Here is a 25,744-nt window from a genome sequence, read left to right on the forward strand (position 1 = left end):
TCTGACCTAGGCTTCCCAAGATCATGAAGCCGACTCCTCATCCCGATAAAACCCCTTTTATTTAGGTTAAAAAGAATTCCTCTCCAGCAAAGTTCTGGCCAACAGTCCTTCATGAGATTTCACAACTACAGACCTTTATCAGGCTGGGAGAGTTGCCAGGCCAATATCTTCCAAATGCCACACTGTAGCAGACAATACTTGGCAAGAAGTCAGGAACAGATCTTCACACTAACTAAACGAACTAATTGTCTCCTTCAAACACTACCCCTCTTTTGCTCCTCTTTATTCCCTCTGGGAGGGGCCATTCACCATCCACCCTTACTCCCGAGTCGACCCTGGTTCCTTAACTGTTCCCTTCTTCTGGCAGCTCTGCGCATGCGCACACTGGGAACAGGCTCCAACTGTTCTTCTGCCCCACTGATCTCCGACTCTGAAGGCAGCTGATAAGTGGCTAAGACACGGAGCTTGTCGATCAGAAAGGTCGGCAGTTCGGCGGTACAAATCCCTAGCGTGTCACGGACTGAGTTCCCATTCTTTGTCCCAGCTTCTGGCAACCTAGCAGTTCGAAAGCATGTAAAAATGCAAGTAGAAAAATAGGGACCCCTTTGGTGGGAAGGTAAGAGTGTTCCTTGAGCCTTCGGCGTTTAGTCCTGCTGGCCACATGACCACGGAGATGTGTTTCGGCTTTGTAACGGAGATGAGCACCTCCCCCTAGAGCCGGAAACAACTAGCACGTATGTGCAAGGGGAATCTTTACCTTTACCTTATGTATACACACAACATAGACTAATCAATCTATCTATCTATCTATCTATCTATCTATCTATCTATCTATCTATCTATCTATCTATCTATCATCTACCCTGTTTCTCCAATAATACGGCCTCCCCCAATAGGAAGTCCCAGCATGTTTTATAGGCATGAAATGAAATTAAGCCCCTCCCCCCAAATTAAGGCCTATATTAAAACATGCAAAATGGGGTAGGAATGGGGGGGGCTTGCTGTTAGGAAGTACTTTTGTTGCACACCCGGATATGGTGCTGCCTGCGTTGACCCTGATACAAAGTGCCCCACCAATGCCGAGGTCAACATCCAAGCTGTCGCCGCCTGCCTGCCCGAAGATGCAAGGGGGGGGGGAATTAAGTCACCCCCCGAAAAGACGGCCTAGCCATTTTGGGGGGGGGCTCAAAAAAAAACAAGACCCAGCCTTATTATATGAGAAACACGGTATCATCTATCTAACTATCTATCTAAAAGGGGTGGGGCTTCCTGCAGTCTTAATACTATATTTTCCCACAATAACACAGCAGCCTAATCTTCTCCCATGGCATTCTTTCCAAAATATGTCTCAATTTTCTGTTAAGCCTTTAATCTAACGGCTATTTTAAAGCCTACACTGCAAGGAATAAATCTTTCTATGTCCCTTTAAAAAAAACAACAAGCATAACTCCAGTGCAATATATAAAAGATACAGATGAATTGGTGATTTACTCCCCGATCTAGATCTTGTAAAGTATTTTTATACAACAGCTTTGTTTACACAAGCCTTACCCCGTGGCTCAGGCATTATTGCAAGTTTTGGCTATTACCTCTGATTTTTGTTTTTTTGTGTGTTATCTTTTCAAGGAAAAACATTCCGGATTCCATACGGATTTTATCTTAGAAACTCAGCTAAAGAGCTATTAAGAGTCAGATCGGGAATCTCTCCATGCAAAATCTTCCATTTCGGATGTCTAAAGCAAGCCCTTAGTAAGAAACAGAGTCTTAAAGTGATCGTCCAGAAAAATCAAGTGCTTACTTTGTGATTCGATCGCAGCATCCTCATAACCAAAATTCAGATATTCAGGAATTGATTCATATTTATGACGGTTGTCTTGTCCCGGGGGTGTGTGTGGGGGAGGATGGTGTCCTATAATTCCCTTTTATGACCTTTTCTGACAAGCAAAGTCAGTGGAGAAGCCAAATTCACTTAGCAACTGTTGTTACTAATTTAGCGGGAGTGATTCACTGAACTGTAGCAGGGATGGGATTCAACCGGTATAACAACCAGTTTGGTGAGTGGCGCACACACACGGCGTTTGGAAAACCGCCCATTTACAGCTCTAAAACTTACTTTCTACTGCAGCCCAGGTGTGATGACCCAAAGGGGCCTGGCACCAAGGCCACACAGTCAGATAATCAGCAGAAGTCCCTTTATTAGCTCCAACTTTGCTCCCAATGTCCTGATTACCTTCTGGACTGGAGAAAAACTCTCCCAGGAACAGCCTTTGACTGCAAGAGAATCAAGCCCAAAACGTGGTCAACAAAAACTGTAACTTTAAGTCCAATCAAGCCAAACTGAGGTAATTAGTTTGGCAGGACAGGAGCAAGAATTCCAGACATGAAGACACGACAAAACTCACACTGTTGGGAAGACGCCAGGAACACAGATCAGCAACGACAACACAGGATAAAGTCACGTTTGCTCCCAGCAGCTGCCGCTGTCAGCATTCAGTTCTTATAAACTTTCATTTGCAGATGTGGTTAATGAAGGGAATCAGGGCCCTTTCCTCCCCCATAAGTCACACAACCCATGTTGCTCCCTTCTCCGTTCCTCCCTGCGTGCCCTAGGATGAAGAGGGGGTGGGCCTGGCCTTCCTCTGAACTCCTTCTCCCTTGTTCTACTTTTTCCCTGCTCTGCCCAGCCAGACTTTGCCCTTCCCCAGCCTCCTCCACAGCCAACGGAGCCATTCTCCCACTCCCTGCCAGCTGTTCATCTTTCTCCTTGGATTCAGACTCTGATAGAGGCATGGTATCTGGTGAGTAAAACAGCTGATTCACACACCAATCTGCTGTGCCACACGAATCAGCTCAGTTGCAAAGTACAGAAATAAAGGCAGACAAAGTAAGGCAGGGGTGGGGCAACTAATCTTTGGAACAGCTGGTTCGTCTGAATCAGTCCGAACCAGCTGAATCCCACCCCTGAACTGTGGCACGAAAGTTCGTAAAATGAGGCAGAAGTCATTTAACCAATGTCTCGCTTAGCAACATAAATTTCAGGCTCATAAGTCAAGGAATACCTGTACACACTAACCCTCGGACTAGCCAGAGAAGAAGCTGATCTTATAACCCATTTCATCAGTAGTCATTTAAGAACAAAGGCAGGACTTGGAACCGCACTGCACAGTATTTTTAATTATTATTTTCGGTAACTATAGTTCCCATCAGATGTTTTCCTTCACTGAGCTCTTCCTGCAGGCTCAAGGGCCAAAACGATTGGGATAAATCATCAATGAGTTGTTTATCCTTAAACTGTCTATTACTTGTCATGGATAAGCTTTCTTTTGTAGCCAGATTGCTGGGCTAAAAAAGCTTTGTTGTCTAAACAAATGCTTTATGTTGAATTCTGCCCAATATTCTAACTAAATATTATTACGGCAGATTGCACAGTTGCCTGGATGTTTTCTTTTTTTTTAAAAAAAAGGGGGGGATTGGGATTTTTGTTCACCCTACCGAGCTTTTCTCAAATCCCCAGGATAGGCAAATGTGGTTGTTGAATCATATTAATGGTATTGTCGCTGGATGTAAGCCAGTGGTGGCTAACCTTTTTGAGCTCCTGTGCCAAAAATTATGTGCTTGCACCCCTACACCCCTGCGCATGTAATTTTTGGCCCATTTGAGGCCTTTTTCGGCCTCCCAGAGGCTTGGGGGAAGCCTCTGCAGCCTCTGCAGGCCGAAAAATGGGCCCATTTTGTCACTTCTGGTATTTCCGGAAATACAGGAAGGGATGAAACGGGCCTATTTTTCAGCCTCCAAAGGCTGCAGAGGCTTCCCTCAGGCCTCTGGGAGGCCGAAAAAGGCCCGAAAATCAGCTGGGAGATGCGCGCATGTGCAGTGAGGTAAGGTTGCCTGGGACTTGCGTGCCCACACAAATGGCTCTGCGTGCCACCTGTGGCACGTGTGCCATAGGTTCGCCATCACGGATGTAAGCTGTTCCGAGTAAAGCTGAGATATATTCTGTATATTTTGTCTATTTTTATTATTAATGTTTCAAAGTACACAAGGGAAAACATACACCCACCCTTCACTCATGGCACTGGGGAATGACTCTTTGTCCAAGTAGAGATTAATTTGAACTGTGAATTTGTTTTTGTTTTTTTTCTGCAGAGCGAACTGTCTGAGTATAGTTACCAAATTCACACACAAAAAAAGTAACTCAATGTTTTCCTTTTCCTTTTGTCCTTTGTGGCAGAAATGGTAATTGACTCACACAAAGAAAGAACGAGGCGAGGCCAAATAGTCAGGAAAAGAACAAAAACATAATTTGCAGAACAGGGGAGTTAAAATGCAATGAGCAGAAATGTTTCCTTTGACTTCACATTGGTCAAAATTTCAACGATACCCCCGTTCTTCTACTGCGTTCCATCGCACAATGGCCCAGCTGCTCAACTCACTGGTAGCTACTTCTGTGTACCTACGTACATTTTCACTAGCCTTTCTCCCGTCAGTAATATAGAGCAGGACTAGCTCGATACCCGTGCTTCCCTACGGGCTTAGTTTTTGGGGGGAGGAAAGCAAAAGGAAAATTCTGCCCATCCCTACCAGCATCCATCTGTATTTATCTGGCTAAGTGTCCTGTTTGGATACTGAAACAGTATTTGCTGTGTGAGCAAGAAGGAGACAGCAAGGAGCCTGGGCGTGGCTTAGCTCAACTGTTCTGTACTAAAGCTGCTTGGTGCTATGAAACTGAAACGGAAACTCCTCTGCTTGTGTTTTGCATTTGGAAGATATTTCTTTCCAGGTGGGGAGGGGGAGTAGAACTCCTTAGCATCAGAGCGTGTTAATAATAATAATAATAATAATATAGGAAATACTAATGCTCTGATGGTCATTTTGAAAAATCCTTTCTTAGTGAGTATCTAGAAGCCAAGTTTCAAGTTTACGGTTTTGTAATGATGCATGAGTGGTATTTCGCTTTTATATATGTAGATAACAGAGTTAGAAGGGATCCTGGAGGTCTTCTAGCCCAACCCCCTGCTTAGGCAGGAAACCCTATACCATCCCAGACAAATGGTTGTCCAATCTCTTCTTAAAAACTTCCAGTGTTGGAGCATTCACAACTTCTGGAGGCAAGTTGTTCCACTGATTAATTGTTCTAACTGTCAGGAAATTTCTCCTTAGTTTTAGGTTGCTTCTTGCCCTGAAGAGTTTCACTCAACAACTATGTTCCTAACCTAACAACTGCAATGGTTCACTTAACAACTGTGGAAAGAAAGGTTGTAAAATGGGGCAAAACTCAAGTGACAGGTATCTCAGTTAGCAACATAAATCTGGGATTCGATTGTGCTCATAAGTCAAAAACTACCTGCATAAAAGAGGCTCAATTATAACTTTTCCCATTTTGTAATACTCTACAGACAAGTAACAGAGGGTAAATACACCTAAGTACTCTACACCAGGTGGGAATTCTGGGAGCTGAAGTCCATCAGGTCCGGAGAGTACTAAAACCATCATTTTTTGAAAAGTTATACTCTCACCAAGTTATTATTCGCTCTTGCTACAGTTTTGATAACATTTCTTCCTTCTGTATTAGGGAAGTTCAAGAAGAAATAAATATAATGAAACTGCTAGGCTGAACAAACAAGGAACATTAGGAATACAGGTACAGGAGTACTCGACTTACAACAGTTCATTTAGTGATGGTTCAAAGTTACAAGGTCATTTAAAAAAAAGTATCTTATGACCTTCGTTGGAGTGGTACGGTGACCTAGAGGTGAAGCTCTCCCCCACAATTTGTAGTCTGTGAGTTCAATCCTAGAGTAGAGGCAGATATTTCTCTCTCTGGGTACATTGAGAATATATCTGCTGAACAAAACTCTGTAGTGGAGACAGGAAAGGCATCCGGCCATTAAAAACACTCTGCTAGCTCCATTCAGTTGCCCAGACTCCAACCCGCAAGAGATAATGGGATTGTGATTATGGGATTATAGGGCCACCATCAGTCAAAATTCATATTTGTGGTCCACGGGATTTAAAGCTATGAGTTTGGTAGTCCCTGAGGTCCAAAAGGCTGGCAACCCCTGATATAAATTTAGGTGCCTGTCCTCATTCATCTATTTCAAGGAACAAATAAAACATTATTTCTTTATCCACAAAGCAGTCCTCCATGGGTTTGTATATGGAAATTTGGGGTGACAAATAGCCTGAACATTGACAAAACTCATGAATGGATGGGCACAAAAACAGATGGTTAATTCTCTTTCTCCTGCTGGGGAGTTAAGCCTGCAGTACATTCTGCCCTTTCTAACCGATGTAATTTTGCAAGATTATTTTCTAAGCTCTTCTTCATCATAAGGCTAAAGGGACAGAGAAGTGATTTTGCTCAGAGCTTATTTTCTGACCAGACTCTTTTAGCTTTAAGATGGCTCTCCTTATCATTTGTTCCTTGATGGCTCACTCCTAAGCAACAGAATGAAAAGGAAGCTGGCCCAAACTCCAACAGGATTTAAGTTATGCACAACTCTATTTTCGATTGCCGACATTCTCCTTTTCTCAATACTTTGTTTGGCTTCATGTTATCTTTGCACGGAGAATATCTAAAATCCCTTTCCTCGGATACCACCGGGTCTCTTGGAACACATCTAATTCTTTTGCATTTATTTTTATTCCCAACTTCTTTTCAAAAAAGAAATAATAACAATAATGATGATGCCATCAGCACTTGGCAAAGACCGAGGTGGAAAAAGAAGAGAGAATGGAGAAAGAAAAAAGACTTCAGGGTTCCCAAAAGCTCCTGGCATTTCAAGTAGAGCCAGGACGGACCGATGCCTCCCCGAAAACCAGTAGTTCATAAATAGAGAGGCAATCTTGGAAGGCTTCTTTCTGTTCCCAAGGAGCAGGTTTGTCCTCGGCTTACCACCGCCGTTGGGCCCAAAATGTCTGCCGCTAAGCAAGACTATCGTGAAGTGAGTTTTATTCTGGGACTTATAAATTGAAGTTCAGCGACTTTGGAAAAAGGAATCGTGTGTTATCCCCATTGTAATAGGAGCCCTTGGAGCCATACCTAAAGGGCTGCCTGGCTATTTGGAAATCCTGAATTTATCAGACTTGAATACCCCGATTCTACAAAAAAAACCACTCTACTTGGAACAGCTTATATCCTCTGATGTTACCTGAACAGTTCCTAGGTGGTTAGGACTCGAGCTGTTGAGCTACCAACCAGCCCCAAAGGCTGTGAATCTCATTAAAGATTTAATCATCATCATCATCACCACCACCACCACCATCATCATCCTCTTGTGGGACTTCAGAATTCAGACTGACAAGCACTTTGGCCCACAACACGCCTGACATAACAATAGCTGAAAAGAAAAAGGGTTGGTTCCTTGATATTGCAATACCTGGTGATGCACGAATTGTAGACACGCAGCAAGAAAAAAATCACAAAGTATCGGGATTTACAAATTGAAATTGAGCAACTTTGAAAAAAGAAAGGGCTACCTCGCTATTTGGAAATCCTGAATTTATCAAATTTGAATACTCTGATTCTACAAAAAAACCACCCTACTTTGAACAGCTTATATCCTCCGACGCTACCTGAACAGTTCCTAGATCCTTGGTTAGGACTCGAGCTGTTGAGCTACCAACCAGCCCCAAAGGCTGTGAATCTCACCAAAGATTAAATCATCATCATCCTCATCATCCTCATCCTCATCCTCATCCTCATCATCATCCTCATCATCATCTTGGCTACAATACGTTCACTCATGGAAGGCATGGTGTAAAATTGCCAAACACAATTCTTAGATCAGAAACAAAAGTATGGGACACCGGATCTTTCAACTATCTCCATCACTCCGAATTAAACTTTTCTTGGTCTGAGAATTAGTTTCAGGACCCAGAAAGGAATGGAGCATATCCAGGGGTGGGCTTCAAAAATTTTAGCAACAGGTTCTCTGCTCGGTGGCTGGGTGGGCGTGACCATGGTGGGCGTGGCCTAGTCGGCCTCCTGCACTACGGTGGGGAGGGGGGTGTTTTTGCCCTCCCCAGGCTCCTGAGGCTTTCCTCAAACCTCCGGGAGGACGAAAATGGTCTCCCCGGGCTCCGGAGGCTCTGTGAAAGCTGGAAACGGGCCCATTTCCGGCCTTCCCAAACTTCCGGGAGGCCCGTTTTTCACCCTCCCTGAGCCTCCGCACACAGCCTGCACTTACCTGTATCCAAAATGGGCCATGTGGGGACTCCTGGGAGGGGTGGATTGGGCGGGGCCAGCCAGGAGTGGGATTTGGGGGTTCTCCAAAGTTCACAGAATCTTAGCTTAGGGGCTCTCCTGAACCCCTGCGAACCCCCAGCAGCTCAACCCTGAGCTTATGTCTCTTCTACCCAGAGGTCAAATCTCCAGCCTTCTTCATTTCAGAAACACAATGGAGAGGACAGAATTGGCTATTGCCGATATTAAAAAGAAAAGCAGAAAGCTTTGCCTATTGCAAACGATTCAGAAACAGAGCGGGCTCGGCCTTTGTACTAACATACCTGAAAAGATAAGATATCATTATTATTATTATTGGGGAACAATCGTGACACTGTTCAAAGATGAATTTGGACAATTATAAAAGAAGAACAAGGAGATAATAAACGCGGCCTTCTCCTTTTTATCTTTCTCAAGCAGATGTCCTGAACTAAAAGGAGGTTCGATTCACAAACAGCAGACATATTGATATGCTTTTTTGTCCTCTGCAATAGTGATGTCTATTTGGAACATTAATTTATCAAGATATTTCACAAGGGTATGCTGGGGATGGCTCTGGTTCTGGTTTTGTATTCCCTGGGTTGACCACAATTCCAATTTAGGAGGGCCAACAAAAAGGAAGAATACGACAGCATATTTGTTAAGAAAACAAAGACTAAAAATAAAAGTCTGGAAATCTGAAGGCCAAACTAAAAGCAACAGATGCAAACTAGGCAAGGAGAGAAACAACCTAGAACGAAGGAGAACTTTACCTGACAGGGAGGACAATTCACCAGAGCAGGGGTGTCAAACTCAAGGCCCGCGGGATGCATCTGGCCTGTGGGGTACTTATTCAGAGTTTTTGCAGCATTAATTCAGTGCCAGAAAAAATAAACATAGAGGGCTGATGCTTCATTTAACATCTTTATAAACATAATAAGTAAATTTTACAATACCAGTTGTAGATTTCTCCACCATGGAGCAAACTCAAACAGAAATAGACATGTTACAAGGGCAGAGCTTCAGCAGTAACTTACAGCAGCACAGAAACAGACATCAGTTTCACTTTAGTTCAGCAAGGAAGCAGGAGAGAAGCAGTTTCATTTTCGACAGACAGACTCAGAGCTCAACATAGCTGCAGAGCTGCAGAGCTTAACATAGCACCACACCTAGGCTACTTTTAGTTTCAGTTTCCCGCGTAGGCTACACTTCTAATTTCAGTTTCCAAACTGTCCTCATTGGCTGATTTTGTTGCGGTGCCTATTCATTGGCTGACCTTGTGACCATGTGTTCTGACCCAAACCCTTTTCCAATAAAACAAACATGAACCAAAGAGAACAGAAACCTTTTAATGAGTCTTTACGAATGCCCAGTTAAAAGGCTGCTGCAAACTAATTAACTTTGATAAGCACAAGCTTCGCCAAAACTGTGCGAGGCTGCCAAGAATGACAAATAAGAAATATTTCACAACACAAGAGTCTTCAAATACCAACTTAAGATACTGTAATGTCCAGGAGGCTGAGTTTCAAAATGTCTTTGCTTTCTGCAAAGAACGTTTGCTTCACAGCTGGCTTTTATCTTCTTGAAGGAGGGGGCCATTACCTTGCAGCCTTACTCGCTGCTGCCAGCCCCCACAATCTCTGAAGCAGCAGTTCACTCCCTAATGGTCCTGGCCCCTCACCTGAGTCCTCGCTCTCCTCAGCTGTCCGCACCTGCTGCCGGCTAACCACAACACCATGCTCTATTCCAGTTCATGAATATACTCTGACAGTACTTAAATCTGGCCCAGGGGGCCAGCCTGGCACTATCAAAGGACTGGCCCACGCGGCTTCTGCCAACTAAAACAGCCCCTCCCTGGAAGCCCAGGGTGTTGCAGGAGGCCCTGGAGACCAAAAACAGGCCGTGCAGGGGCCACACAGCACACACAGACCCCTCAGCCTGCTTTGGCCAGCAGAGTGCTGCTGGAGCCAGGGAGAAGAAAGAAGCCAAAAATTGGGCCACGTGGGGGCCTGGAGGGGCACCTCTGTGTGGCTCATTTTTGGCCAGGAGATTGCAGCAGACCACGGAGGCAGAAAAAGGGCCATGTGGGGGCCTCGCAGGATTTTGGCATGGCCTGTTTTTGGCCGGAAGAGTGAAGCGGGAGATGGGATAGACACCTCCTGCAGCACCATGGAGGCCAAAAACGAGGTGCTTTGGGGGGGGCGCATGTGGTCCTCCCCATGTCCCGTTTTGTCCAGTAGGGTGCTCTTGGAACCACACAAAAATCCTAAGCCAAAATAGAAGGGGGAAACGGACTTCCCAGAGGCTTGAGAAAAGCCTCGGGACCCCAGAGGAGGGCAAAAAACAGGCCTTCCAGAAGTTCTGGGAGGCCAGAAATGGACCTCCGGAACAAAGAGAGACCGTGTTTCACCTTCCCTGAGGCTCGAGGAAAGCCCGAGGTGGGTGAAAACTGCACACACACACACACACACCCCGCTGTGGTGCAGTAGGATGACTAGGCCCCATCCACCATGGCCCCGCCCACTCAGCAACCGGGCAGAGAACCGGTTGCTAAATTTTTTGAAGTCACCCCCCCTGCTCAAGGACCACCTAACAGATTTTCTAAGACAATTTTGTTTGGTATCTGCTCGTTTCCTGCTCAGCTTTCTACAACTCAACAGATTCATTTTCCATCCTGTCCCAAAGCTCCCTTTTTTTCATATATTTTTTTTAAAAATATGGCTGTTTACAGGAATAAAGAAGCTGCAAGTGGGATCTTTCCCCCTTTTCCTTAGTTCAGCAATCTCGGTCTCCTCCTCCTTTTAATTATTAAAATAACAACCTACTCGGTTGAAAATAACGTGGTATTTTAAACAAACCGAAATCCTTTATTTCCCCCCCACTTCTTTGTTATCTTGGAAGACTTAAAACCGTCTGCTAAAGTCAGCAGATGCTTTTGTGTCTCGCCCACAGACACATTGAAGGAAACGGCATTTGAAGAGAGGAAAAGAAAAACCAGACTTGTTTGGGGAAATTGGCAGGTTGATGGAGCCTGAGGATAAACCTTGTGTTTTATCCTCTTCTGCAGAACTAAAAATATTCTGCTTGGGTTGACGGAGAAGCACATGTTTCTTATCAACAATTCTAGCGTGTAGGATCAGAAAAGGAATCTACTTTTTTAAAAAAATGATTCTAGAGGTAGAATACAGGTAGGTATTGGTGGGCTACTGCCGGTTTGCACCGGTTCTAATGAACCGCACGAAAAACGATCAGTTGGACCCGCACACCCTCCCACGCACTGTCCCGGTGATGGCAAACCTGTGGCACGCAGAGCCATTTAAGCAGGCACGCGAGCCCAAGCCAAACTTACCTGCACTGTGCATGCGTGCGCCTCCCTGTTGATTTTTGGCCCGTTTGAGGCCATTTTCGCCCTCCCAGAGTCTCAAGGGAAGCCTCTGCAGCCTCAGGAGGCCAAAAAAAACCATTTCTTAGTATCTCACACAAACCCAGCTAGGTTTATTCGGTTACCTATAGTTAAGCCAAGCACAGCTTAAAACGGTGCAAGAATTGCAAGTCCATCTATTGTTAACGGTTGAAAATCAGCAAAGCCTTCCTTCCTTGCAAAATAAAGATTAAAGGACAAGGCCCTGGATATTTCCAATATAAAATAGAATTTTGCAAAATAGAAATGGGGTTTAAACACTGCTAATAATGCAAAGGAATTATAAAGCAAAAATGCGATGTAATACTGGGGAAAAGTCTTTTTATGTGTTTGCGTGTGTGTGCAGTATGGATGCAAAAACTGAACTAAATTGTTATTCATTAGCAGAACAATGACTGTCCCAAATATGCCTAAAGTAATCTGCTTTAGGCCGGCATAACATTCTTTCCAAAACAAAAATGGAAATCCTGATTAAGTGCCAATGTCTACACCCATACAAATTCTTCAGGAAAAAAAAAATGCCAGTTGTGTAATTGTGATCCATTACAAAATGCAATTTTCAAGCTTTTCCCCCTGTAACATTCCGCTCTTGGAAAGCGATTTAACCAATTCATTGCCTGGTGTAATCTTGAACACACACACACACAGACACACACAAACACAAAACACAACATGACACAACACAACACACAACACTGCCCAAGAGCTCTGATTACACAAGTACTTCTCGACTTACAATTTGTTTAGTGACCAAAGTGCTGTAGCTTTGTCCAAATAAGTCCGTTGCTGTAATAAATCCAAAACACGAACTTAGAGCTGTTCTTTTTTCACACTTACGACCGTTGCAACATCGGAAAGCACCAAGGACACCCCAAATGCAGCACGATGACCAAAAAGATGAGTAGCTGTTGCCTTGTTTCCCTGAAAATATGACCTACCCTGAAAGTAAGTCCTAGTTTGATTTTTACAGATGCACCCAATATAAGCCCTACCCCCCCCCCAAAATAAGCCCTAATTAAGATCCTGCCCACTCCAGAGGTTAGTCAGTGGAAGACATCCCCCTAAAATAAGATCTGGTGCCTTTTTTTGTGGCAAAAAAATTATAAGACAGGCTCTTCTTTTCAGGGAAACACCGGTAGGTATTTCCATCACATTTTTTCCCCTCCACCAAATTTCCACATCTCCTTCTACCAAATCAAAGCTCAGAAATAAGCAATTTAATACATCTATGATTTACGGGATCTGTCTTTATTATTAACACTTTTCTGAGGCTCTCTTTGAAAGTGGCAGTGGGAACTGGGAGAAGACTCCCGGCTTTGTCCAAAGGCTGGACTTTCTTTGTAGGCCCCAAATATTTTCAAAGGCATAAACCAATATTTAGCCACTTATTGGGAATGTTAATCCAGAGCCAAACTGAGACAGGAGCCAAGGGACATACAGTTCAGCCCTTCAGTTTCGCCTCTGCTATTTCCTACTATTATTCCTGACCATTAGTCCTACTCCCTTACTACACCCTGGGCTATAAATGTCTCAATTCCCATCGGAATAGTGTAAGGAACTGAAGTCATGCCGTAAATGTCTCTCGACCCGTCAAAGAAAATATAAGCCCCAAACAACAAGAAATTCCTTTTCTCCGGAAACTATTTCAAAGTGGGGAATTAAAACAAAAACAAAAATACCCTGCCAAAGACAAATAAATCATTCTGTGTCAACCACGTCTCTCCGGACTTCAAAGTTTGAGCAAAAGTGGTTGCTTTTGCCACAGAGTTAGATTTCAATTCAGAACTTTCTCAGCTGTGACTATTTTTGAATAAGTTCAAATTCTGCCTCCACGCGCCCCCCGCCCCCATGTGTTTTAGTTCCATCTTCGCCCTCTTTGTCCATTTCACAGTTAACTTTAACGCTAAAAAAATAAAGCCAACACAACATACGCGCACACTTCAAACCCAAGAATACTACATTGAGGTAGAATCTTGTCCACCCCAAGGATAAAATACCCAGAGACAAACTGAGCAACATGGCATATGCAGTACAAAGCAGTGAGATATATGCAGATCTGTACATTGAGGAAACAAAACAACCACTTCACAAACGCATGGCACAACATGGAAGAACAAACATGTGATGACCCAGGGCATGGTACAAAAGCAATGAATTCACAAAAGTATGTAAAGTCCCTTTAATACCTCCAACTTGGCCCCCAATGTCCAGTTATCATTGGCTGGAGAAAAAAAACTCTCCCAAGAACAGTTTTTAAAGGGAAGAAATTCAGTACGACCCCAAAGTACATATAAACTATAAATAAAAACCAACACAGACCACGCTGCAGCAATTAACAAGACAGGGCAGGAAAAGGAATTGCAGACTTCAAAAGATAACAGTTGGGAAGATGCCAGAACCCAGATAAGACTTGACAAACAAAGATAATGCATACTTTGCTTCCAGCAAGGTGCTGTGCGCAAACACCCTTTTTAAATCCTCTTTTCCCAGCTACAGCTAATGAAGGGAATCAGAGCCCTTTCCTCCCCCGTAAACCACGCAACTCACGTTGCTCCGTTCTCCATTCCTCCCTGCGTGCCCTAGGATGAAGAGATGGGCCTGGGTCTTCCTCTGAATGCCCAGCTGGACTGTGCCCTTCCCCAGTTTCCTCCACAGCCACTGGAGCCACACTCCCACTCCGTCAGCTGCTCGACCTCCCCCTCGGAATCAGATTCCAACAGGGGCATGACAAAACACATCAAGACTAATTCCATCTGCATTTAAAAGACAAAGGACACTCTTTTGAAGACAGCAAAGTCCACCTTTTGGACAGAGAGGACCTCTGATTTCAAAGAGGGGGTCAAAGAGACCATCTATGTCCAAATTGAACAGCCCTCTCTCCACAGAGGGTGGGGGGCACGACATCCTCTATATCTCCAGTCTACAACACAGTCCTTTCAGCAGTTCCAAGAAGGCTCCACACCCATTGGAACCACTCAGGTGACCCTAAGGACACAGATAAACCTCCAAGCGGCCTCAACGGCTCTCTAAAAGGATGCAAATGACCAGCTGTCTGCAAGGAGCATAAATCCTTCCCTTCCCCACAATCTAGTCACTGAAGAAACTCCTTGGATGAGAAGCGAAATGTCTTCCAAGAAAAACCAAGGAAGTCCAGTGGCCTCTTGAAAAAAAAAAAAGGCACCTTTAGGACAGCCATGATCTGGATGATTTGAGAATTTCCATATACATTTATACTAATATTTATTATACAGAGTCCTGGACATACAACCACAATAAGGACAGGAGTTCTGATGATGAGCAATTTACTTCAATTAAAACCGAGAATCTCACTTTAGCTTGGAAATTTGGAACCCGTTTTGAAAAGGCTGCCGAAAATCGATGGGAGCAAGCCCCTATTTCATAACAACATTTACCACTTTTTTTCTTTTTCTTTTATGGCATGGGGAAGAGGTTGCCAAGAGAAGCAAATGTTCCAAAATGCCTTTGTCAAAATGGAAGAAATCAGAGCTGGTACCCCTTCTCGGAAATCGTGTACAGGTTAAGTCCTCATTCTTACGATCACAACGGAGCCCAAAATTCTCTGGCAAAGTGAAACATCGGTTAACTAAATTTTCTCCCATTTTACAACCTTCCCTGTCACAGTGGTTAAGCGAATCACTGCGGGTGTTTCAGTTAGTGACAGATTGTTAAGGGAATCTGGCTTCCCCATTGAGTTTGCTTGTCAGCAGTTCTCCCCCCCAAAAAGAAGATCACATGATCCCCAGAATCATGTCGTCAGAACTATCGGTTCGGCGAACCGGATGTAAAATTAGCATCCGGTTCGCCTGAACTGGTGCGAACTGGAAGCAGCCCACACCTATCCTTAACTTATGACCAGAATTTCTGTCAGAAATTTGTGACGTGAGAAATTTGTGACGTGAGAAATTTGTGAAGTGAGAAATTCCTGAAGTGAGAAATTCTTAAAGTAAGAAATTTGTGGCATGAATCTTGCTCTATTTTACAACCTTCCCTGCTGCAGTTGTTCAGCGAATCGCTGCAGTTGATAAGTTAGTGACCCCATTGTCAAGCAAATCTGGTTTCCCCGTTGATTTTGCCAGTCAGGATTCTGCACCCGTCATAAATACGAGCTGGTTGCCAAGTGTCCGAATTTTGATCACATGCCCATGGGGAGGTTGCAATGGCCGTTAAGTGTGGAAAATGCTGACATCACTTTTTTCAGGGCTGTTGTAACTTTGAACGGACACTAAATGAGCCATTGTTAAGTCAAGGACCGCTGTACTTAAGTAACCTTGGATTTAGAAATGATGAGGAATAAAGTATCAAATAAAGGAGGGGAAAGGGGTTTGAAAGAGCAGGAGGGCAGCTTGGAAACCGAGAGTGCATTCCATAAATAGTTTTTCAAAGATAGTAACTAGGTGACTGAAGTTTTTGCCGTACAAAATTCTAACTGGTGAGCACGATTGATGACGCTTGGCTATGGATGTGTCCCATTGGAGAATATGAATTACGATACACCCAGTGGGTGGGGGGAAAATCAGGGTCAAGGGTGACAATGAATGATGTGTCTCAGAGTCAGCTACACCCAGGCAGTGGCGGACATGTTAACTTCCAATAAATCCTTTTGAAGTTTTGGAAGTTTGGCTCCAGACTCATGATTTAAATGGGGGTAACTGCCGGAATCCTGACATAAAGCTTTTTAGCTTTTAATTATCTTAGAATGTACATTTATATTCTAAGAGTAATAAATGAAAGGAAAAGAAAAATATATAGAGATGGCAGGAAAATCATTTTGTTCATCATAAAACTACATTCCCATACTCCTAATGATAATAATGTAGAAAACAGATGTGTAATTGACCAGGTCTTATATCTTCCAAATATTTGTTCAGTAATCCATGACTGCAGAAGCCATATTACTATAGCATATTCCATGACTGCAATGAGCCATATTATTATAGTATATTCTATTTTGGCTTAGAGTTTTTGTGTGATTCCAATAGCTATCATTCATTTTGTAATATCTCACACAAACCCAGCTAGGTTTATTCACTAAATGAACTACTTTAAGTGAAGGGCGACCTATAAAGCATAAAGGAAATATCTAAGAATTTTGTTTCCTGATGGTCATATCACAAGTTACAAAAAAAAAAAAAACTACCTTTGGGACGGAAAAAAAGATCAAAGGAAGCGAGCCAAATGACAACAATAATTGGATAATTTTCTCAATGAGGCTACCCAGGTTTAACAGATGTGTTTGTGTTACCTTCTGAGAACACATTTCTGGCAAAACACAACACGGAAGTAAAACGACAACTGAAGGATCTCACTTACAGATACTCACCAGTCCTGCAATGGGAGTTGGCGATCTGTTGATCTTTGTGACCAAACCGGGCAATATAGAGTTCAACAACCTGTCACAAGAAAGGACAGTGGCAATATTATCATCAGTCACACACACACATAGATTAGAAATGGTTTCTTCTACACACACCACACCTCTCTTCCCAAGCCTCAAAGCTATTGACTTGGGATAACAAGAACAAAAGTTTACAAAAGCTGGCAAACACGATTGTGCAAGTCAAGATCAGTATCTACAAAGCTCTTGAGAACTTGGACTTCCAATATCTCCTGAACTGGAAGTGTGATGAATAGAAGGCATGTGTCCAATTTGGGACAACCTATACAACGCCCACCTCTGGCCAAACAAGACAACTTTCCTTCTTGTACAGGCAAAAGTCTTTGTTCTTAGTTCTCTAATTACCTTGTAAATCTCTAGTCATGTAATCTATCTGTAAAACTCTAGTCATGTAATCTAACTAAGATTTACATCTTCCCTGCAACAGATAGATATTTTTCTGGCAGTGTTAACTTTTCTCCGTTGTCTCCCTAATTGACCATTGTGTGTGAATTGCCTTGACAGTTGGAGATAGAGATAGTGATGTGCTAATTTCTGGAGGAAATAGGGGTGGCATTTTTGGAAGGATTCATGAAGGATTTATATAATAGGACCATATACTTGATACAGGAGGAATGCAATTGATTTCAGGCATCTGTTTAACAATGAGTAAATGCGTAAGGAAATACGTTCACAGCAGATTAACATATATTTTTCAAGAGAGCAAATGTCTATAGAGTAACTTTCTATTTAATTCCATAATATATTCTATTACATTTATTTATTATTACTATTACTATTACTACTATTCCCTTCAATAAAAAGGACTGTGCAAATAAAGATAGTAAAGGAAATAAATTATTCATGTGTTAACCTGAGCCAGAATTGTATTTGCACAAAATTGGAAAAGTGAAGAGATTTCTACTGATGAGAATGTGATTAGGAAAATATTAAGGATGTGCAGAAATGAATAGATTAATGCTTGCAACTAAGGAGAAAGAACAAACTGAATGTTATATGACATGGGAATTATTTTATCGATGGTTAGAGAAGAAAAATGGAAGCTAGAAATAAAAGGAGATCTGTGAAATATCGACAGTATGTCAAAATAGAGATGACTTATTGATATGACTATTAGGTTTCCTATGCTTAATATTATTATATTCTTATTAGAAGACATGTTAAGGAGAAATGAATAAGTTTACTATATACAATATTATTATCATAAGATTAGAAAATTAATACCAATACAATGTACACTGCGTTAAATTTTGATTGTTATTGCAGAGATATTTGCATCCATGCAACACACTGTTTAATGGAAGATGGAATGTTTATATTAAAAAATAAAACAATAAAAGATAAAATAAAGAGGACTGTGGACATTCTCTACTGAACTACCTCACCAGGCTCTGAAAAATGCATTGAAAGAAACATCAATATTTGCTTCTAGCCATTTTATTATGACTGTTGTTTGGCACCATGGTATTTAACGGAGAGAAAGAAAATAAATTCTTTGCAAGCTAACTGCAGCTTTTTTGGTATGGGGCGATGAAGCCTCGTATGAATGATGTGTTGCATTCTGGGTCACTTACACTTAAGTTCACCGCAATAATTTACACATAAGGTTACTCATTCTAAGGTTACTCATTCGAGGTGCACTGGGGAAAAGTATGTCAAGGTTTATCAGCCAAAGCTGATGAGTTGACCTTGCATGACACTGAGGTCGCAGAGTTATCCAACTGCCAAAGCTGGATTAGGAAGGAGTTCTATGTTGTAAATCTTACCCTCAAGTCCAAGAGGGATCCCATCAATCTCAGAGGTGCCTCCAATTCGAGAAGGCCACTCTTGGAAACTTATACCCAGTGCTATATAATCTTTTAGTATTGTTGACGGTATATGCCCGTGATGGTGAACCTATGGCACGCTTGCCACAGGTGGCACACATAGCCATTTGTGCCGACACACGAGCTGCAGGCAAACTTACCTCACTGCGCATGTGTGCGCCTCACGGCTGATTTTTGGCCAGTTTGAGGCCTTTTTCGGCCTCCTAAAGGCTTGAGCAAGGCTTCTGCAGGCCCATTTCATCACTTCCTGTTTTTCCGAAAATACCAGAAGTGACTAAACGGGGCTAATTTTTGGCCTGCAGAGCCTGCAGAAGCCTTCCTCAAGCATCTGGGAGGCCGAAAAAGGCCTCAAACCGGCTGAAAATCAGCTCTGAGGTGCAGTGCAGGTAAGGGGGCAGTGGGGGTGGGTAGGAGGGGATTACGCGTGCATGTGTAGGGGGCATGGGGGTGCATTGCCTTCTGGGTGCTGGCTCGCGAATGTGCAAGCGCGGCACAATTTTTGGCACAGGAGCCCAAAAAGGTTAGCCACCACTGGTATATGCAGTACAAGGCAGTGAGCCATATGTAGATCTGTACATTAAGGAAACAAAACAACCACTTCAGAAATGCATGGCACAACAATCTTGTTCTCCCATGTCCCATCAGGACAAGATTCAGCAGTCCACCTGCATTTAAAAGATAAAGGCCATCCTTTTGAAGACAGAAAAGTCTACATTTTGGACAGAGAGGACCTCTGGTTTCAAAGAGGGGTTGAAAATGCCATCTGTGTCAAAACTGAACAGCCCTCTCTCAACAAAGGGGAAGGGATACAACATCATCTATCTCCTGTCTACAATACAGTCCTTTCAGCAGTTCCAAGAAGGCTCCACACCATTTGTACCTCTCAGGTGACCCTGAGGACACAGATAAACCTCCAAGGAGCCTCAATGACCCTCCAAAAAGGATGCAAATGACCAGCTGTCTGCAAGACATATAAATCCTTCTAACTGAGTGCCAAAGAATTGATGCCTTTGAATTCTGGTGCTGGAAAAAGACTCTTGAAAGTCCCTCTCCGGCAAGGAGATCCAATTAGTAGATCCTACAAGAAAATCAACCCTGCCTCTCTTTTGGAAGGACAGATCTTGAACCTGAAGCTCAAGTAATTTGGCCACCAAATGAGAAGACGAGGACTCATTGAAGAAGATAAGATAAGATAAGAATTTTATTTGTCATTACACTCGCAAGCGGGTGCAACAAAATGAGGTGCTCTTCCACAAGTAAAACTGGACAACACCATTGAAAGAAAAATAAAACTAAACACAACAGACCATACAATAATCTCTATACAGTTTAAAAATGTAAATACCCCATTACTCTCAGCCATTAAATTCCACAAAAATCTTATGACCCTGCATTCAAACTCAGAACTGCACTTGGATAAAAACTGTTCTTAAATCTAGCCGTCCTTGTTCTTAATACCCTGAATCTCCTTCTCGATGGTAATAGTTCAAAGAGCTGATGTCCCGGATGAGAGGAGTCATTCAATATATTAAATATCTTCCTCTTACATCTATTCCTATACAAGAAGACCCTGATGTCGGGAAAGATGGAAGGGAAGAAGATGGCCGAGGGATGAGATGGTCAGATGGCCTCATCAACGCAAGGATCTTGAATTTGGGCAAACACCAGTTGAAAGGGGAAGACAGGGGAGCTGGTGCGCTATGGCCCATGAGGGTCAGAAAGAGATGGATGTGATTTAGCGACTGAGCACCAAAAATATAATCTGTAAAATGAGATCTGAGTAAAGAATATCCAACATCTTTGGCAACCTCTTTAAGGTTTGGTTTCACTTCAGCAGACATTTAACTATTTAAATAAATCAACCAAAGTTTTCCCCAGCCTTCTCTCAGTACTCAAATGATAAATTATTTGGAACCAAACCATGTAGTGTTGGCAAACACATCTACATGCTCTTCTTTTGAAAGAGATGGTAAATAAAGTAAGATGAAGACCTATGGAGCTAGTGATAGAACGCATCCCTGGAAAACATAAGGCTCTTTGAATTAATCTAGTTTCCTATGGTGTTGTTCATCATGAAGTCATGTCTGACCCATCGCAACCTCATGGACAATGTTCCTCCAGACCTTTCTGTCCTCTACCATCACCCAAGAGTCCATTTAGGCTCATGCCAACTGCTTCAGTGACTCCATCCAGCCACCTCGTTCTCTGCCATCCCCTTCCACTTCCCAGTATTAGGCTCTTCAACAGGGAGTCCTTCCTTCCTTCTCATGAGTTGGCCAAAGTCTTTGAGTTTCATCTTCGGGATCTGGCCTTCTAAGGAGCAGTCAAGGTTGATCTCCTCCAGGACTGACCGGTTGGATCGCCTTGCAGTCCAAGGGACTCACAGGAGTCTTCTCCAGCACCATAGTTTAAAGGCCTCAATTCTTTGGTGCTCAGCCTTTCTTATGGTCCAACTTTCACAGCCATGCAACTGGGAAAACCGTAGTCTTGACTGTACACACTTTTGTTGGCAGGGTGATGTCTCTGCTTTTGAGTAGGCTGTCTAGATTTGCCATACTTTCCTCCCCAGGAGAAAGTGTCTTTTAATGTCTTGGCTGCAGTCCCCAGCTGTGGAAATCTTGGAGCCCAGGAAAATAAAATCTGTCACTCCCTCCATTTCTTCTCCATCTATTTGCCAGGAATTGAGAGGGCTGGATGCCATGATCTTAGTTTTCATAATGTTGAGTTTCAAGCCAACTTTTGCACTCTCCTTCTTCTCCTGCATCAAGAGTTTCCGATAGCAAGAGCTAAATAATGGGGATAGGTCTTTTTTCATCCCCAGGATTAGTAAAAAAAAAAAAAAATGTAGCTTCCAATATTTGATTTGGAAGAAATGTTTGGAGTGAATGCTGGACAAAAAAAGTCGCATTGAACTGTTGAGGCATATCAGCAACAATGCTAAGGGTTTATTTATTTATTGTTTATGTATTTATTGTTTATGTATTTATTGTTTATGTATTTTATTAATTAATTTGTTTGTTTATTAGGTTTACGTAGTTGCCCCTCTGAAAAACACAACTCTGGGTAGCTCTCAACCACCATTAAAAATGAGAGAAAGAAATTAAATGCAAAAACACAACCCTGGTGTTTCAGCCTTCCTGAAATGCCTGGTTTTTTTTTCTGCTTTTCCCTATCACTGTCCTATGAAGAACCACAATTCTTCAGACATGGGCGATGGGCTAGAATAGGAAGTGGCTGCTGAGAAATCAGTTGTGATGGGCTATGAAGGACATCCAAAACTATGCCCCTGCCTGTCACTCGTGAAGGTCCAATTAAACTTATCTATTGCTACTCAGGCCTAGGGACAGGAATCTTTTCAACTAAAGGTTAGCATCTACTTGGCGTTAGATAAGGGTCAACAGAATTCAAAGGAGGTTGGGTTTCATTCGCTTGTGACTACTTAGGGATTCTAGGCTAATCCCTCACTTGACTCTGCCACTCCTTCCCCTACAACTGTGTCAAAGGCAATGTTGTCGTTTTTTAATGTGGTACATCATAGCTCCTTTTATTTGAAGACACTTTTTAAAAACAGTTGATGGCATGGCCATTCCTTCAAAGGAAGGGGGCGGGGTAAAGTCATACACTCCCATAGCAAAATGATCTTTTGGCTCCCAGCCTGTCATGCCCCTGGTGGAGACGGACTCGGAGGGAAAGGAGGAACAGCCAACAGGGAGTGGAAATGTGGCTCCGGAGGTTGTGGAGGAGGCTGGGGAAGGGAAGAGGCCAGCTGGGCAGTCAGAGGAAGACCCAGGCCCATCCCCTCTCCATCCTAGGGCACGCAGGGAGGAGAGGATCAGGGAAAATGTGATCTACTCAGGAGAAGAGGGCCATGATCCTCTTCATGGGTTGCAGGTGTGAGATCTGCGTAAGAGTTTGGACCTGCGTGCTAACAAACGCTGGAGACAAATTAGTGTTTTATTCCTAGATGAGGTTGGTCTTGGTTGGTGTTCTTCCAACGGACTGTACCTGGTTACCTTCCTGAAGTTTGTAATTATTTATCCTGGTCTGTCGTGGAATTTTATTCAGTGCGGTTTGTTGTTGGTTTTTGCTTCGTTATCTGCTCTTTGAATTTGAACTGTATTTCTTTCATTTGGAAAGTTATTTTGAAAATAGTTTAATCTTCAACTGTGAACAATTAAACAGTGAAGCCAAGCTGAAGGCATTAAAAGGACCTTTATTTATGTTTTGGTTTTTGTTATATTTTTGATACACTCCGGGTCATTACACAGCCTTTGAATGTTTTTTTTTTCCTCCTCCAATTATATTATTTCCATTTTGTCTGAAAGTTTTCAGGTTGCACATTGGTAACAACATTTATTGTTGCTTTGAAACTAAGATGGAATTTATAATCATTTTTTGTACATGGTACCAAGACAGAATAGGCTCCTATTCTGGCCAATGTCCTTGTCTGGGTTTAGATTTTTGTCCTGAATGAAGCTCAATATTTTCCTCCAGTTTAAATACCAGACAAATCTATGAAGCCAATAACAACTTGTTGTTCAAATACCCAGTGACATAAATTTGAGAAAAGTGTCAAGCTCTTGTCATTTAGTGGCATGGGTCATACATATTGTTCCTGTGAGAACAAATAATTGGCTTATGTATATGAATACAAGTTCCTAACACAACAAAATAAAGCTAACAATCTCTGGTTGAAAACACACCCTTTCTTTATTAAAAATTGTACATGCTGTGCAGCTGTTCTTACTACTATGCAGCAAATACATTTACAAGCATCCAACACATTTGACCTCTAGATACCCAAGTATAATAACACAAATAACAGAGTTGGAAGGGACCTTGGAGATCTTCTAGTCTAATCCTCTGGTCAAGCAGGAGACCCTATACCATTTCACCCAAGTGGTTGTCCAATCCCTTCTTTAAAACTTCCAATGTTGGAGCATACACAACTTATTCCCCTGGTTAATTGTTCTCACTGTTGGAAAATTCCTCCTTAGTTCTATGTTGCTTCTCTCCTTGATGAGTTTCCATCCGTTGCTTCTTGTCCTGCCTTCAGGGGCTTTGGAGAATAGCTTGACTCCCTCTTCTTTGGGGCAGCCCCTGAGATATTGGAACACTGCTATCATGTCACTAGACATACACAATTCCAGCAATTGTTCTTCACATTAGTCTGTGAACTGTCCTTAAATATCACATTTTGTTTCTTACTATGTTACAGAGCCCCTGATTATGATATTGAACGTGTAAACAAGTTAAATTCACTAGTAACATCCTGTGGACATCCTGCCGACAGGCTTTTATCTTTCTTGGTGACCTTTGTTTCTTTTTATTTTTCTTATATGTATCAATTTCAGGTATTCACAACTATGTTTATACCTATACCTGTTATCTTATAATCGCCTGACAAAATAAATAAATATGTTTTAGCCTCCAGTTCCCTAATCATCTTTGTTGCTCTTCTCTGTACTCTTTCTAGAGTCTCAACATCATTTCTTACATTGTGGTGACCAAAACTGGATGCAGCATTCCAAGTGTGGCCTTACTAAGGCCTTACTAAAGTGGTATTAACACTTCACATGATCTTGATTCTACCCCTCTAGGATTGCATTGGCTTTTTTGGCTGCTGCAGCACACAGCTGGCTCATATTTAAGCGATTGTCCACTAGGACTCCAAGATCCCTCTCCCAGTTAGTACGATTGAGCAAGGTACCACATATACTGTACCTGTGAATTTGTTTTTTTTGTTTTTTTTGCCTAAATGTAGGACCTTACTTTGCTCTAGATTGAATTTCATTTTGTTAGATAGGGGGTTCAAGACCCTTCTGTATCTTAAAAAGCCTACGCTCTGGAGTAACGGCAATTCCTACCAACTTGGGGTCGTCTGTAACAATACAATAACAATACTTTGTACCTTGAAACATGTACAAATACACACAAAAAGGCCAGACAAGGAGTAATGGATGGAAACTGAACAAGGAGAGATTCAACCTGGAAATAAGGAGAAACTTTCTGACAGGGAGAACAACCAACCCATGGAACAAAAGTTGCCCTCAGAAGTTGTGGGAGTGTCATCACTTGAGACTTTCAGGAAGAGATTGGACTGCCATTTGTCAGAAATGGTGTAGGGTCTCCCGCTTGGGTGGGGGGTTGGACTAGATGACCTACAAAGTCCCTTCCAACTATGATTATCTGTTTATCTACAAACTAATATCCATCCAAACCAAGATTCATTCATTCATTCTTTCTTTTTCTTTCTTTCTTTCTTTCTTTCTTTCTTTCTCTTTCTTTCTTTCTTTCTTTCTTTCTTTCTTTTCTTTCCTTCTTTCCTTCCTTCCTTCTTTCCTTCCTTCCTTTCTTTCTTCCCTTCCCCCCCTCCTCCCCTCCCCCCCACCCCCTCTCTTAATCTCGCTTTTTCCAGGCATAGAATTGTATTAAGACAATTTTGGAACATGCAAAAGGAAATTATGACAAACACACAGCACACAGAAGCGAATGTATTGGATTGCAAGCCTTACTCTATACAACTCTATTTCTAAAACTCAAATACTCTTCTACCCAGCTCATCCAGTCAGCTGGCAACAGCAACAGCCTTTTACGTGAAAATTCAAAATTCTGTGGTTTCTGAAACAATCTGATTAGAGATCTTAGGGAATAAATAATCGGGATAACTTTCAGAGCCATGGAAATTTTCATGCCACAAATATGCTTTATAGGCTGCTATATATACCCGTTGCTTGATTAACTCAAAATACCTATAGATTTACTTTCCTGTTTTGAATTTATTAGGTAGCTTGCTTAGTTGTTGTTTTTAATTCAATCAATTTTAATGCTCCTTCTAAAAGGACTGTTTTGATTTCTTTCTTTCTTTTTAACAGGAA

The 25,744-nt window shown here is 42.4% G+C and overlaps 1 protein-coding gene across 7 annotated transcripts in view; it reads right to left on the minus strand.

The window, feature by feature from the left end:
* Positions 1-25,744, minus strand: part of LIMCH1 (LIM and calponin homology domains 1) — a 192,651-nt gene that overhangs the window by 100,038 nt on the left and 66,869 nt on the right. For all 7 annotated transcript variants that reach the window (XM_087936752.1, XM_087936754.1, XM_087936753.1 and 4 more), the window contains exon 3: positions 16,966-17,035. In XM_087936752.1, coding sequence (XP_087792878.1) covers positions 16,966-17,035 — 70 coding nt within the window. The remainder of the gene's footprint in view (positions 1-16,965; positions 17,036-25,744) is intronic.

Source organism: Pseudonaja textilis, chromosome 6 (assembly GCF_049901715.1).
Source record: "Pseudonaja textilis isolate UNSWEBS1 chromosome 6, rPseTex1.2, whole genome shotgun sequence".
In the NCBI taxonomy this organism is placed as follows: domain Eukaryota; kingdom Metazoa; phylum Chordata; class Lepidosauria; order Squamata; family Elapidae; genus Pseudonaja; species Pseudonaja textilis.